The 16,999-nt window shown below is 41.6% G+C and overlaps 2 protein-coding genes across 2 annotated transcripts; one reads left to right on the top strand and one right to left on the bottom strand.

Annotated features, from left to right (window-relative positions):
* Positions 1 to 5,627: 5,627 nt before the first annotated feature.
* Positions 5,628 to 6,477, bottom strand: LOC124668051 (germin-like protein 8-11). Its single transcript, XM_047205255.1, has 2 exons — positions 6,360 to 6,477; positions 5,628 to 6,212 (listed from the first exon to the last, which is right to left on the bottom strand). The coding sequence occupies exons 1-2, from the start codon at positions 6,475 to 6,477 to the stop codon at positions 5,650 to 5,652; spliced, it is 681 nt and encodes a 226-aa protein (XP_047061211.1). The 3' UTR covers positions 5,628 to 5,649.
* Positions 6,478 to 7,181: 704 nt separating this feature from the next.
* Positions 7,182 to 7,999, top strand: LOC124666326 (germin-like protein 8-11). Its single transcript, XM_047203668.1, has 2 exons — positions 7,182 to 7,350; positions 7,437 to 7,999. Exons 1-2 carry the CDS (start codon positions 7,224 to 7,226, stop codon positions 7,997 to 7,999), a joined length of 690 nt encoding a protein of 229 aa, XP_047059624.1. The 5' UTR covers positions 7,182 to 7,223.
* Positions 8,000 to 16,999: the final 9,000 nt, after the last annotated feature.

The raw sequence follows: 16,999 nt of genomic DNA, 5'->3' as shown, positions 1-16,999 counted from the left end.
GGGCGCCGGACACCGTATTGGCCGCGTCGGACGGAAAGGGACTTTGGGGTGTGCGGCTGAAAACGATTTTTTGTTCGACGCGTCCCAAATCCCTTTAGGAACTGCTTTAAAGGACGCGGCTGAAGATGCTGTTAGGACGGGTGCTTGCCGCTGCCGCCGCTTGCTGTGCAGTTTCCAGCACACGTACGCCGACTACTTCCCTGTTCCAATAGAACTGTGGATTGATCTTCGTTGCCCAGCTTCACCAATCTAGGGCATGGGCATGCGCATAGTCAGAACTAGTTGGTACCCCGCGCGTTGCGGCGGGCATGAGAGATGATTTTCTTGTATGCAATAAACAATATCAACAGTCAAATAATGCTCATTTGCATATGCTATTATAGGGTGCAAGCGTATAGCTACTTAATTATTTAGCTTTGGTTGCGGAAACCATATATTGAAAAGATAAATCTCCTTTGGAGAATAGTGTATATGTTTCCTTATAGTACCACATGATTTAACCATTATCTTTATGATTAAATTTATACCTTTCCTTTGTGTGATAGTGCGACCGTTTATCAATGTATTTCTAAATACAGTAATTATTTTATTTGCCACTCTATGGGAATTTTCTGCTCCTTACGTATGTAAACATAATTAGAGCTCGGATTGTCCTTACACCATGTGGCTGCTATATTTTCAACCTAAATTACACACTGCTGTATTCCATATTCTGTACTCTCAGACTCTCAGTAGTCAGTTGTATAGTTATAAATTCACTTCGTCCTAGGTTACTCGAATGATGAGGATACATGCACCCGACAGGATGGCTGGTTTCAAACTGATGACCTTGATTATCGTTTTGAACTTTCTTACCGTCAGATTGTTCCAGCCGACCTTGAATCAGTTTTAGTCCAACACCCTGAAGTTGTTTTTCTTTGCGAATGCACACCCTGAAATTGTTGATGTTGTTGTAACATTGCAATTTTGAAGCCATTAAAATTAACCTAATGTAGCATGTCTATCTTCACGTACTTGAACCTGGTTTCCTTATCGAAAAAACTGAACCTGGTTTATTTCCTTGTTCTTACATAGTACTGAAGATGACAAAGCTGGAGAGATAGAGGTAGCATTTGTGGTGAGGAAATCTGGAATCACTGATGGGTATGCACTCTGATGAACTGGACGGATGGTTCAGACAAGTTGAGAGCTGATATCAAAGAATCAAGGACGGAAGAATCAATTACTTTAGAGAACAACATATAGCTGGACACCACGGTACTGTTTCTCTTTCTATTTGCTCTTTTGACTCTAACCTGCACCAACAAAAAAAGGTCAAGAAAGAACCTGCATCAAGTCAGCAAGGAGGACATTTATCTTTGATGCACGAAGGTAGGTCAGTTCACACAGGAATTTTACCAAGCTCTGGGCAAGCAAAATGGAGAAGATGCAGATCGGGTAATCGGAGATCAACAACGCAAATCAGGGTGGGGAGAAGCTTACATGACCTCTGTTTCAACACCTAAGTCGCCAGAGCGATGTTATCCAAAAGAGATTCATGAGGCCTCAGCGGGTGAGAAGATACATGCACCATCCACCACCATGTTGGCTCATCACCGCAGCGACATCAAAATACCATTGGTGGCTCCATTGTTCTGGAAAACGATTGTGATGCCTGTTTGGAGTTGTGCCTGCTGTGTGATGGGGGGTATATATGTTTAGCGGGATTGTAGATTGTAGAGAGACATGGTGGGGCGGCAGTGGAGGAGACACGCGGCTTAATGGTTGTGTTTTCGTTGCCAGTAACAGAAGATGAAAAAAATGGAAGCAAAGCCGACAGCAGCGGAAGAGTTGAGCAATAAATAGCAGAATATTTGCGTGAGCATGCATCAAGCGGCTGAGCTGGCTACACAAAGGCATGAATATGCATTGGGGGCTCGTGTGCCACCAGGTAGAGGCTTATTTAGTTACCATATAGGATGGCCATAGATTTACAATCAGATGGATAGAAAGAATTGAAGTGATGTGGCAGCACCAAATTTGAGCTTGCAAACATTAAATGCATCTTAGTGGGGATGAACTTTATAGATATTATAGATTGCAGATGCCCGGATACTCCTATGCCCTTTTTCAAACATCGCTAACGAGAAAATAGTGATGGCTAGAGGGGACGAGCATTGATCCAATTCTTTCTAGGTATGCATTCTCGCAAAATTGATTATAGAATACCTTGTTTGATTTTGTATGTTGTTGCATTAGCATAGCTTAAACATTTCATATGAAATATTTTGTGGAAAATTATTTCATGCCATATGATACATGGTGTTTATATAAATTTGTTCACAGTTGTTAACTATGGTATAAAGTCTCAAAATCATTTTCGGCAAAACTAAAAGACAATGATAGCGGAAGCAAATTTGGTGCACATGAGCACCAGTGCTCCTGGTTTTTAAAATATTTAAAAACTATATATCTACGTTTCAAAAAATCGTCATATTTATTCCGTGAATACATACGTATGTCATGAATACTCGTGCAAAGTTTTGTTAGAGATTGCATTGTATTTTAAGCTACAGGAAAAAAAACAAATTTATTGCTACGTATAGTGGCATATATTTGTCAAAAATTTATCTTTTTTCTATAGCTCAAAATACAACATATTTTTCTACAAAATTCACACCGTATCTTCGAAATGTTTATATCTATGTGGGTATTTAATATCAATTTTTTTGGAATTCGAAAAATATGATTTTTAGAAAACAGGAGCACTGATGCTCATGTGCCAAAAACACTTTCCGAATGATAGCTCGATATAAACTTGTAAGGTAGTTTTAGGAGGCGATTTTTTTTGCTCCATTGTTGCTTGGCCCCCCCCCCCCCACACCTAAATCCTAGCTCCGCCCCTGCTTTGACGTGCTGGCTTCAGTGGCTGAGTACTACTACGTATATAGCAGAGTAACAACATCTGCAGGCGGTGTTTCAATTCTCAACTCACTTGCTCCTCTTCTGAGCTGCGAAACATGATCCTGCCTGCACTGAAGAGGGGGTTTCACTGCGGTTCCGGCCAAGGTCACCACATGTGGGCGCCTCGACGAGCAGGGCTGCTCTGGTGAATATCAAAATACCAAATACGCTCGCTGTGAGATCCACATAAAGAAAGAAAAGAAAAGAAGGCTGCTTTTGGTGAACATCAAAGGAAAAGAAGGCTGCTCTTGGTTAACAGAAAAAATAGTAGCAGCAGATAGATGAGCATATATGCATTTAAATCTATTATATACTAAAAGCAAAATAAAGGTGTTTTTCGAGGCACCAGGTTAATCCACATATGCTAAAATATTATAAAACATTGATTTTAATATTAACGGCTAAGATTAAAAGACAGAAACCGTTACGCACAACAATATATGTGTACAACATTAAGTTATGTCACGTAGACATGTTCTCTTAGAATAGGCATGATACTTTCTCATAGAATAGGCATGAGACGTAGCCGTTGTATTTTCCAAAATAAAAAAACGATCACTACTTTGCTTTCCTTATCTCTTTCTTTGCTGGCCCGCAAGAAATATATCACGTTCTAACAAATCCAATATTTCCTTTCTTTGCTGGTCATTCCTTTTTCCCCCTTTCGTGATGGACCAGTACGTTCAGTTCAAGAAAAAGAGGAGATAGAGCCCATCCCTCCTACGTATATTGTTGATAGCAAAAAAAATAAAACATTGTCCATTTAGTTTAGCTGATGGACCGATCAATTGCGGTGATTTGAATCTTAATGTATCAGATTAAAAGATAAAAAGTTCTACCTACAACAATATGCGTGTACACAAATAGAATATTGCACGTAAGTACTCCCAAAGGAAAAGAAAAAACAATCTAAAAAAATGTGTACCTGTGTCGTTGCCTTTCACGTTTTACATTTAAAAAGGAGTAGTTTTCTTTGTACACACCTATGTGACACTACATATGAGTTTTCTTTCCTTAAATTATACGGTTTTGAGACGTGGGTCTTTTTTTATGCGTGAAGGAATCTGACTTCTTTTTCATTGAACTACACGTGTGAGAAAATGGTACACAACTACTTCGACACGATTATAACACATGAAAAGGAGACCGATCAATTCACGGTTTTTTAAAGCCTACCGATCCAATTAACCCAATCACGTTATGAATCAGGTTCTATATATGGAATCAAAAACCTTTTGTAGGTATCTTAAAGACAAGATAACGGTCATCACTTTCTATCCATCTTATAAAACATATCTTAGCTTTGTCTAAATTTGAAAAAATTTGACAAATTTAAGACATGTTTTTTGAGACAGCGAGGGTACATCTCTACCTATTTGCACATCATAGTTAATTTTCTCGATGCATTTACGTTGATCTACTAATTATTGCCTTCCATCCATGCATATACGAACACATCTTTTAGCGAAAACAAAATAACTTTCATTTCTACCAGTTGTAGATTTACAAATTAATAAGCATCACTCATTTTGTAACAAAGTATCCATAGGGATTTTCACCAACTACATATCACATCGACCTAGGCCGTAACAAGATTTTTCTTTGGTAAACATGCAGTAAAATTTACTCATTAAAATTAAGTATAATTGTGGTTTCCAGAAATAAAGTATATGCATGATTAATTTAAACTTTAGGACCATGATATCTGGCGAACGTGATATTTCTAGCACAGCGGTGGCATGATCTAGGAAGCTCCTTTAAAACTGTACGACCGTGCTTTTTCAGAAAAAAAAAGAAAAGAAGAAATTGTTGGGTCCCACATAAAAAATACCCTGGCAACTTACCTTTGCCCCAAGCCATGGGGCAAACACGGGCACGTTCGGATCTCAGAATATCTCAAACTTTAATACCGTCATCGTCATCTTACTAAGAGGTAGATATACATACGCATGTGCCGATTTCTGAAATGACATGTATTTTTGCATTTAGTTCGGTAAATAAAAGGAAAACATATTTATACTTAAATAATCTCAAGGTAACATGCATATCATTTTATACACAATAAGATGATGCCCTCGCATTGCGAGGGCCACCTTGCTAGTTTTGTCTAAAGGGAAATGGCAGGGAGAATTTTTGTTCTAATTTTATAATTTCATCTAATAGGAAGAAAAACATTGAGAGCTCATCCTGCCTTTAGCTCGTCGAGCTTGCATGAACAGGTGGTTTGCAACCTTGGTGTCAGGAATGTAGTCATCAATGGTGGCTTCCAGGAACCTTCGTGCTGGGGGCATGTGGTGGCCACCTCTTTTTTGAGATGTGTGGTGGCCATCTCTGTGTCGAAGAGGAGAGATGCAAGCTACACACTGAGGACGAAGGTAGGGAAAACACCGCAGCAGTGACCAAGGTGGGAGAGGGACGACTACTTTCAATTATTTTCGTGGGTTCCTCGATTTCTACGATGGGATGGGATGTCACTACCATCAGATAGGGCAAACCAAGCTATGGACTGACATACGTTACAACTTAAATAAATACCTAACATATTTGGAGTATTCCATTTGCAGTGTACAATATTGGACAACATTATATTCAACAACATAGTTCACCTGTACATGGTATATTATTTGCAAGCTAATAAAATTGAACAAACAAATGTAATATCAAACTATTTGATACTGCTTTCCAAAGAGTCAATACAATGCTTAATTAATTATGGTTATCTGCCCAAAACTGAGCTTGAAGCCAGTCAACAGTCTTCTTGTCCACCTGGAAGGCCTTGGCGAGAACATCATCTGAGATCAAAGGCTTTGATCCGAATACTGCGTTGGCAATGGTGATAGCTCCAGGGTTTTGGCTGCTAAGTGCAGCAATTGCTACCGCCGGTTTATAGGGATTCGGGTTGAACTGGAAGTGGACGAGTCCTTCTGGGAATACAAACACATCACCCTTGTTGAGCACCTTCGACAAGAACTTGTTTTCTGGGTTGGATGTGACAAATCCAACATAAAGGGTCCCTTCAAGCACGGTGAGGATCTCAGTGGCACGCGGGTGAGTGTGCGGTGGGTTCTCACCTAAAGGTGCATAGTCGATGCGAGCCAATGAGATGCCCAGTGTGTTCAGGCCGGGAATCCTCATTACGTTGATCAAGGTGACATTAGAGCCAACCTTGTTCATTTTTGTGTCTCTTGGCGTGTCTAGTTTGGCTGCCAAGAAGAAGTCTTCAGCCTTCACATCCTTTGGGTCTTTACAGATAAATCCATTAACAAGAACTGCATAATAGAGGTGGTATTAGCATCAGCAGAGTTAGAATCCTAACAACAATTTTACTTACATTTTTTGTGAAATTACCCTATATGGAACTATCGGTATGAGTACTAACATTTAGTTGATCTTCACCCAGTGTTGAGAATACATACCACGTGAGCTGTTGTCTGCGACGCAGAAGTCCTGGAGAGGGCTCGGATCAGAAGCAATAGCCTGCCATGCAGCCATGGCAAGAAGAGCGGTGAGAAGGATATAGGAAGAGGACCCCATTTGAGTTGTTCCTGAAAGTAGATGTGTGTTTATGGTTTCCTAGTATTGCTGTGTGATTTGGCTTGGTGAAGGGCTAGGTTTTTATAGCAGCAGAAAATAGTAGGTGACTTGGTGAAACAGTCAACAAAAAAGTATGACCAGATAGAATCGGTCGACTTCAGGAAGTTTCTTTGTACCACTGTCTAATTCAGCATGTGTACTAGCTAAGAAAGATAATCTGACGTGGTCATAAAGGTGTTGTTCTGATGTGATACACCATGATGTATGGATTGCACGTCTTTGTGAAACTAGTTTAAAGTGATTATGTGTAACATTGTGTCAGTGTCATGCATGACGTAAGATTAAGCTAGCTACTTAATTAAGGAATTGTTCTTCCCATTGAACATGTCATTGTTCACCTGTTTCATCGTCTTTGGCCTGTGAATACACTACCTTGAATTGGATAGTTTAATTAATTAATAAATAACATACTTAAGGTATTAGAAGAACCGGTCAGCAACTTCAACGTGTCCTCAAGAAATGTTAATTAGAACAAATTGGCTAGCTGCTCTCTGCAAGAGACCATGTCAATCTACAATGCGTTTTAATTGGAACAATTGTGTACTCGGTCAGCAATATTTAGTCGTTGTGAACGAGCTATATATATCCCTGCATGCGCCTAACATAGAGAATCAGCCAACTAGCACTCCATAGATACTGAAAACACAAAACTAAGAGAAGGCAACATCGACTTCTCGAATAGAAAGATGGCATCGTCATCCTCCTCGTACTTCCTTCTCTTCGCTGCTATTCTTGCAGCGAGCTCATGGCAGGCTATGGCCTCTGATCCTAGCCCTCTCCAGGACTTCTGCGTCGCAGACAATAGCTCACGTGGTATGAGTTTAATTCTTGGATCAGTTCATATATGAATTCCTAGTTGCGTCAACTATGCCAATCTCATGTTAATTCTCTTGATCTAGTGCTAGTTAATGGATTCGTCTGCAAGGACCCAAAGGTTGTGACAGCGGAGGACTTCTTCCTGGCAGCCAAACTCGATATGCCGAGGGATACCAAGATTAGCAAGGTCGGCTCCAACGTGACCTTGATCAATGTCATGAAGCTTCCTGGCCTCAACACCCTTGGCATCTCCCTAGCACGTATTGACTATGCGCCCCTAGGAGAGAACCCACCACACACCCACCCACGTGCAACTGAGATCCTCACTGTGCTTGAGGGTACACTCTATGTCGGCTTTGTCACGTCCAACACTGATAACAAACTCTTTTCCAAGGTGCTCAACAAGGGTGATGTGTTTGTCTTCCCGCAAGGACTCATCCACTTCCAGTTTAACCCAAATCCCTACAAGCCGGCGATCGCAATTGCTGCACTAAGCAGCCAGAACCCGGGGGCCATTACCATTGCGAATGCTGTATTTGGATCAAAGCCTATGATCTCCGATGATGTACTCGCCAAGGCCTTTCAGGTGGAAAAGAAGACCGTGGACTGGCTCCAAGCTCAGTTCTGGGCTGACAACCACAACTGATTCAAATGTTGCACCAAGGCAATAGTGCTTCACAATAAAATTCTATTATATGTAATACTAAGAAGCTATTGTGTGTATATGTTTGATGTATTGATTTGATTCAGACATGAATAAAATATTTTTCTGATTTCTATTCTTTTCTCAAGAAGTCAGCTCATGCTAGGACCTCCAATAATTTAGCGTGAGAATCTAACTTGTTCGGAATGGTGAGTATCGTGCAGTGAATTACTATGGTGTCTAGCCTACAATCAAGCTACATAACATTCATTGGTGTGACGTTCTACCAACCTTGATTATTTTTTATTTAATTAGTAATATCAAATAACGGTGTTATACTAAGAGCGTGTCTAAATGTAGCAAATCAGAACGGGGAAAGGACGTGTGAAGAATGCCGGTTTAAACACCAGGTCAAGGACGGTTGGTAAAAGTTGAAGCCATGGGATTACATCTCTATCTCTACTACTTATAAAGGCACGAAGTGCCGTTGGAAAATTTAATCCGGACCGTCTATCTACATGCATCACACGGTTCACGTTTCTTTGTTCTCCCCACCCAAATCAAGTGGTCTTCCACCGCGCCCGCATCTCACGCACATGCCGTGGACTCCTTCGATCCAAGAAAAATTGATGCCGACGGTTCCCTCTTCCACCCCTCCCGTGATCTCCTCCTCGCTGGCCGCCGACCACACTGCCCGACCCGTCGCCCCGACGTGCTCTCCCTCTCCACCCCGCCAGCCCCCTCGCCTCTCTGGCGAGTCGTCTGGCAGCGCCCCTCATTGGATCGCCGCGCTACCCCCATACAAAGTTCAATCCAGATGCTGGCATGATCCGCCGCCGGCGCCACCTCCTCGCGCGGAGGTGCCGGCCTAGATGCCGCCGCTGCACCACTCGCCGAGATCGCTCCGTCCCCCCCTGCAGCCGTTGCCTCCCGAAGCAAAGCAAGCCTGGAGGAGCAATGTTAGCCCGCATCTCTTCAGGTTTTTTTCCTATATATGTGCTGTTCGTTTCTTGCTGTGGATGGATGGTAGCACGATTTACATGTATGGATATTCAGATATATGTGTCTTCTTTGAGGAGCAATGTTAGCCCGCATCTCTTCAGGTTTTTTTCCTATAAATATGTGCTGTTCGTTTCTTGCTGTGGATGGATGGTAGCACGATTTACATGTATGGATATTCAGATATATGTGTCTTCTTTGCTTAAAATTTTAGCGAATGCAGATATATTGGTAATTGCATGACATGCTACATCGAACAGCTTTCCTCATTTTATGGCACTGAACAAATATGCATTCACTTCTGAATTGTTGGCTTAAGTATCATGTATGTATTTTATTTTTCTCCTCACAGGTAATTGCATATTCAGACTTATCCTCTAAATAGTCTGTACATCCCTCAAGCTGAACTCAAGATCTGGTAAAAACATTTCATGGTAAGTTCAGGAATGTTTCTGCTGAATACAGTTTTCGTTTTGAAAAGAAAACAAACCAATTTGTTGACTTTTGTTTTTAGTTTCTTCACAAGAAAAACATTGTACTAACTTGGCCATATACAAATTAAAATGGTTAGGTATCTTGGTTCACTGGTATAATTCCATAAGGTTTAGAGGCACGGTAGCTTATAAGTACTAGTTAGTGTGCACGTGCAATGCACGTCTCCACTATACAACACTGCTATTTTGAATCTTATCTTTTCTATATGAGTTGTCTTTTCTAAGGATGCCCAAATTTTCTCAATAAAATCAATATTTATTCCATGCGTCATGTAACTCCATACTCAAAAGAGATTGATGACCCTAAAAGAACCATGCACGTGCGCGATGAGTCAATTCAATCACTATATACAATCTCATTCAAACATAGAAAATATTTGGCATATTTAGAGCAAATAAGATAATTTTAAGATGAAAAAATCCTTTGCAAAGTTCCATATGCACATCTCAAGGATTAAATCGCATTCATGATAAATGACTACGATAAGATCCATTATCCACGTTAGCACCAATATTTCATCAAACCGGGACTACGATAAGGACATCGACATGTTAAAAGAAAAAAAACAAAAACCTCTTATACTACACAGTTCTATCTCCTCTAGTAATTACAAAATACACTGCGTCTTGCTTACATTCCCTCAAAAAATAAATAACTCTTTGCATACATTGTGGTGTCCACAAGGTCCAAAACGCCTAGTTGATTCAGCTATGACAAGTTGTCCACTATAAATAAAACAAGAATTCCCATAGTATTGCAATAAAATTACATTAGACCACGTAACTAATTTTGTATTAAAACTTGCATGACTTCTCATCTTGCAAGAGCTGCATATCCGATACAGGGCAACATACAAAAATTTAACCTCTTGCATTTTAAAAGCAGTAGTAGCAGTCCAATATTTGATAATTCCATATTAAAGATCTCTCACCTTTGAACCATGATAGTAACCTTGTATGCTGCCGGACAAAACAAGAAGAACAATATTGGAACCATCACCTCTCGTATTTCAGGTCTGCACCTCTTCTTTTCACTTAAGATTGTTTTCAATTGAAGAAGCAGAAGACTCTACCTGAATTGCTAGTGAAAAAATGCTCCATATGTTCAGCCAATTGCAATACTACAATTATTCATGCCAATTCCAATCACTTGGGCTGAAAAGAAGATGTAGAGAATTCCCCAAATTCAAAACAGAGCCACGATAGTAAGATCAAAGAGAATGAGATATCAGTGTTCAGTGCTCACCCATGTCATCAGTACAGTGACACATGTGGTCCACAAATTGCATAATTAAGATCTCCTACTAAGTTAGCATCCCAATCTGATATCACGATGAGAAGCTTCAACGTTCTCCATAACCAAATGTTACTTACCATATCATATAATATGAGCTTGGCTGAAGAAACTTATGTATAAATTATTTTATACACATCAAAGTATTGAATAGCTTATCCAAGAAAAGATAACTGAACTGACAATATGAACCTGACATTTCAACCAAAACGTTGTGCAAATGATGAATCTTAAGCACCCATTAATCTGAGTGAGAGAGAGAATCATACTTATAAGCTACCGTGCCTCTAAACCTTATGGAATTATACCAGTGAACCAAGATACCTAACCATTTTAATTTGTATATGGCCAAGTTAGTACAATGTTTTTCTTGTGAAGAAACTAAAAACAAAAGTCAACAAATTGGTTTGTTTTCTTTTCAAAACGAAAACTGTATTCAGCGAAACATTCCTGAACTTACCATGAAATGTTTTTACCAGATCTTGAGTTCAGCTTGAGGGATGTACAGACTATTTAGAGGATAAGTCTGAATATGCAATTACCTGTGAGGAGAAAAATAAAATACATACATGATACTTAAGCCAACAATTCAGAAGTGAATGCATATTTGTTCAGTGCCATAAAATGAGGAAAGCTGTTCGATGTAGCATGTCATGCAATTACCAATATATCTGCATTCGCTAAAATTTTAAGCAAAGAAGACACATATATCTGAATATCCATACATGTAAATCGTGCTACCATCCATCCACAGCAAGAAACGAACAGCACATATTTATAGGAAAAAAACCTGAAGAGATGCGGGCTAACATTGCTCCTCAAAGAAGACACATATATCTGAATATCCATACATGTAAATCGTGCTACCATCCATCCACAGCAAGAAACGAACAGCACATATATAGGAAAAAACCTGAAGAGATGCGGGCTAACATTGCTCCTCCAGGCTTGCTTTGCTTCGGGAGGCAACGGCTGCAGGGGGGGACGGAGCGATCTCGGCGAGTGGTGCAGCGGCGGCATCTAGGCCGGCACCTCCGCGCGAGGAGGTGGCGCCGGCGGCGGATCATGCCAGCATCTGGATTGAACTTTGTATGGGGGTAGCGCGGCGATCCAATGAGGGGCGCTGCCGGACGACTCGCCGAGAGGCGAGGGGCTGGCGGGGTGGAGAGGGAGAGCACGTCGGGGCGACGGGTCGGGCAGTGTGGTCGGCGGCCAGCGAGGAGGAGATCACGGGAGGGGTGGAAGAGGGAACCGTCGGCATCAATTTTTCTTGGATCGAAGGAGTCCACGGCATGTGCGTGAGATGCGGGCGCGGTGGAAGACCACTTGATTTGGGTGGGGAGAACAAAGAAACGTGAACCGTGTGATGCATGTAGATAGACGGTCCGGATTAAATTTTCCAACGGCACTTCGTGCCTTTATAAGTAGTAGAGATGATTCTCTCTCTCACTCAGATTAATGGGTGCTTAAGATTCATCATTTGCACAACGTTTTGGTTGAAATGTCAGGTTCATATTGTCAGTTCAGTTATCTTTTCTTGGATAAGCTATTCAATACTTTGATGTGTATAAAATAATTTATACATAAGTTTCTTCAGCCAAGCTCATATTATATGATATGGTAAGTAACATTTGGTTATGGAGAACGTTGAAGCTTCTACTGTGATATCAGATTGGGATGCTAACTTAGTAGGAGATCTTAATTATGCAATTTGTGGACCACATGTGTCACTGTACTGATGACATGGGTGAGCACTGAACACTGATATCTCATTCTCTTTGATCTTACTATCGTGGCTCTGTTTTGAATTTGGGGAATTCTCTACATCTTCTTTTCAGCCCAAGTGATTGGAATTGGCATGAATAATTGTAGTATTGCAATTGGCTGAACATATGGAGCATTTTTTCACTAGCAATTCAGGTAGAGTCTTCTGCTTCTTCAATTGAAAACAATCTTAAGTGAAAAGAAGAGGTGCAGACCTGAAATACAGAGGTGATGGTTCCAATATTGTTCTTCTTGTTTTGTCTGGCAGCATACAAGGTTACTATCATGGTTCAAAGGTGAGAGATCTTTAATATGGAATTATCAAATATTGGACTGCTACTACTGCTTTTAAAATGCAAGAGGTTAAATTTTTGTATGTTGCCCTGTATCAGATATGCAGCTCTTGCAAGATGAGAAGTCATGCAAGTTTTAATACAAAATTAGTTACGTGGTCTAATGTAATTTTATTGCAATACTATGGGAATTCTTGTTTTATTTATAGTGGACAACTTGTCATAGCTGAATCAACTAGGCGTTTTGGACCTTGTGGACACCACAATGTATGCAAAGAGTTATTTATTTTTTGAGGGAATGTAAGCAAGACGCAGTGTATTTTGTAATTACTAGAGGAGATAGAACTGTGTAGTATAAGAGGTTTTTGTTTTTTTTCTTTTAACATGTCGATGTCCTTATCGTAGTCCCGGTTTGATGAAATATTGGTGCTAACGTGGATAATGGATCTTATCGTAGTCATTTATCATGAATGCGATTTAATCCTTGAGATGTGCATATGGAACTTTGCAAAGGATTTTTTCATCTTAAAATTATCTTATTTGCTCTAAATATGCCAAATATTTTCTATGTTTGAATGAGATTGTATATAGTGATTGAATTGACTCATCGCGCACGTGCATGGTTCTTTTAGGGTCATCAATCTCTTTTGAGTATGGAGTTACATGACGCATGGAATAAATATTGATTTTATTGAGAAAATTTGGGCATCCTTAGAAAAGACAACTCATATAGAAAAGATAAGATTCAAAATAGCAGTGTTGTATAGTGGAGACGTGCATTGCACGTGCACACTAACTAGTCTGAAGTGGATGTGGAATAAGGAGACAGAGGGTTTGGAGGGTGTGTGGGTATGATATCAAAAGTAGAGAAAGTGGTGCATCTATGAGAGACAACTTAAGGCTGGTAGATAGGGAGATGTGATGTTGAACCTGAGGGTGAAGGTGGAGACAAATTGTGAACCAACCGATGTGATGACCACACTGGATTGAAGAGATGACTTGGTGTCACAGTGTCTCTGTGCCAACTGGTGTTAAAGAGTCTCAGATTTATCATCGTCCCGCCGCGGTTCATACTTATGAAACACGCAGTCACTCACACAGGGTGCTGATACTTCCATGGAGTATATTCACTGAGATGATCTTATCTTCTTTATTTATAAATCTCTTACTAATATGTAAGTATACCGGATGAATAAAATAGCATTCATATCGAGTAAGCATGTGACTTGTGCGTGGAACTCTTAATTCACCATTTTCTCTCGAACTGGCCGCCAAATTTATTTTGATATGCCTGACATATATGATTTATTGATCGATTCATTATCATTATTACAGAGATCTTCTTTCACGACTGTCATGGACATAAGCTCAAACCCACTATAAAAACCCTCATCCAACAATTAACTAGTTGAATGCCCGTGCGTTGCTACGGTAAGACCTCACACATTGGTTTAAAAATATTTTTGTTTACAATATATGCATGATGACTGTTGCAACTATTATCACCTTGCATCTACAGATCTACTGGATCCCTATAGCTATCACCCATGTTTTTGATTTTTTCTCTCTCCACACATTGAAAACAACACGCACCAAAATTTCATACTCATGACTTGCTACCTGATACGTCCCCGACGTATCCATAATTTCTGTCGTTCCATGCTTGTTTTATGACAATACTTACATGTTTTGCTTGCACTTTATGATGATTTCATGCGTTTTCCGGAACTAACCTATTAACAAGATGCCACAGTGCCAGTTCCTGTTTTCTGCTGTTTTTGGTTCCAGAAAGGTTGTTCGGGCAATATTCTCGGAATTCGACGAAACGAAGACCAAACATCATAATTCACCGAGACGGACCAGGACACCGAAGGGGAGCCGGAGAGGGGCCAGGGGGCCCCACACCACCTGGCGGCGCGGCCAAGGAGGGGGGCGCGCCAGGGTGTGGTGAGCCCACCTCTGGCACCCCCTCGCGCCGCCTCTTCGCCTATTTAACCCCTCGTGACCTAAAAACACCGTAACTCTTCACGAAACTCCAGAAAACATCCAGGGGCGCCGCCACATCGCGAAACTCCAATTCGGGGGACAGAAGTCTCTGTCCCGGCACCCTGCCGGGACGGGGAATTGCCCCCGGAGTCATCTCCACCGCCGTCTCCACCGCCATCTTCACCGCCATCGCTGTTCCCATGATGAGGAGGGAGTAGTTCTCCCCAGGGCTGAGGGCTCTACCGTAGCTATGTGGTTAATCTCTCTCTCCGTACTTCAATACAATGATCTCATGAGCTGCTTTACATGATTGAGATCCATATGATGAGCTTTGTATCGCTACTAGTTGTGTGCTACTCATGTGATGTTATTAAAGTAGTCTATTCCTCCTCCACGTGTGTAAAGGTGATTAGTGCGTGCACCGTGTGGTTCTTGTCGTAGGCTATGATCATGATCTCTTGTAGATTGTGGAGTTAATTATCATTATGATAGTATTGATGTGATCTATTCCTCCTTCATAGTGTAATGTGGACAGTGCGTGCACTATGTTAGTTCTTGGTTTATCTTGCAAAGATCTATTATGCTCTAAGGTTACTTAAACATGAATATCGAATGTTGTGGAGCTTGTTTTTTTTTTTTTTTTTTTTTTGCGCATGAAGTAAGATGATATTAGATCAGCAAGTTACAGAGAGGTCCCCAAAGAAAAACAAAAATACAGTCCAATCCTTCTGCAACACGAACACGCCGGCGTCCAGGAGCTGTCGGTGGCGCGCCGTCGCTGCTTCTCTCCTTCAAGCCTTGGATCGAGAGAAGACCCCATGCGAGCGGGAAGTCACCAATCACCGGAACCCATGGCCCTACCCCGAAGGCCGCCGTCGTCGTCGCGCCAATCTTCATCACCGTCCTCCACCACTTCTTATGCCTCCAGATCCGTCGCCTAGCCAGATCCGGACGGGGCTTCAAGAACTCGAACGAGCCGAAGAACGTCGAGCTCGGGGAAGTCGAGCGCGCGACGCCAGAGCTCCGAGGAACGCCGTCGTCGAAGGGGATGCACGCCGACACCAAAACCGCTCCAGCAGCGCCACCACCTCCATGCCGCCGCCAGCCGGGCCCCCACCTAACCCTACACTATGTACAGGCCGGGAATCGAGGTTTCCCCACCCTCCCGCCGCCGGAGCGGCCGCCGGAGGAGGCGGAAACCACGAATCCGCGGCGAGCAAGGTGGATCGACGGGGAGAGCTCAAGAAAACGCCCCTCTCTACTGTAGACGCAGAGGGGAACGGTCCAAGGTCCGTAGTGGAGCTTGTTAACTCCGGCATTGAGGGTTCGTGTAATCCTACGCAACGAATGATGTTCATTATCAAATAAGAGTGTATGTAGCACATATGAGAAGAAGTATTTATTATGCGATCAATGTTGAGAGTGTCCACTAGTGAAAGTATGATCCCTAGGCCTTGTTTCCAATACCGCAAACACCGTTTACTTACTGTTTTGTTGCATGTTTACTCGCTGCCATATTTTATTCAGATTTCTATTACCACTCATATACATCCATATTACTTGTATTTCACTATCTCTTCGCCGAACTAGTGCACCTATACATCTGACAAGTGTATTTGGTGTGTTGGGGACACAAGAGACTTCTTGCTTTGTGATCGCAGGGTTGCTTGAGAGGGATATCTTTGACCTCTTCCTCCCCGAGTTCGATAAACCTTGGGTGATCCACTTAAGGGAAACTTGTCTGCTGTTCTACAAACCTCTGCTCTTGGAGGCCCAACACTGTCTACAAGAATAGAAGCACCCGTAGACATCAAGCACTTTTACGGCGCCGTTGTCGGGGAGGGAAGGTAAACGGCACTCACACATTGGCAAGCCCGGCAACTAAGCACTTTTCCTCCCTCGTCAACTACGCGTCAAGCACTTTTCCGGCGCCGTTGCCGGGAGGAAAGGTAAAAGGCACTCATACTTCGGTTCCAGTGTAACGATACTTTTCCGGCGCCATTGTGTGTGTGCTCGAAGCTATTTCCTTTAGACTCGCAATTGCGACATTTGGTTTCTTGTTTACACTAGTTAGGCATAATGGACAACAAAGAGCTTCTTATTCTATTTCCTGATTTAAGACATGGATGGTTTGATACAAAAATTAAAAAACCTATGGAACCTTATTTACATG

This window comes from Lolium rigidum, chromosome 6 (assembly GCF_022539505.1).
Source record: "Lolium rigidum isolate FL_2022 chromosome 6, APGP_CSIRO_Lrig_0.1, whole genome shotgun sequence".
Classification (NCBI taxonomy): Eukaryota; Viridiplantae; Streptophyta; class Magnoliopsida; order Poales; family Poaceae; genus Lolium; species Lolium rigidum.
The sequence above is the reverse complement of the archived record's forward strand: the minus strand, read 5'-3'. Positions and strand labels throughout refer to the sequence as shown.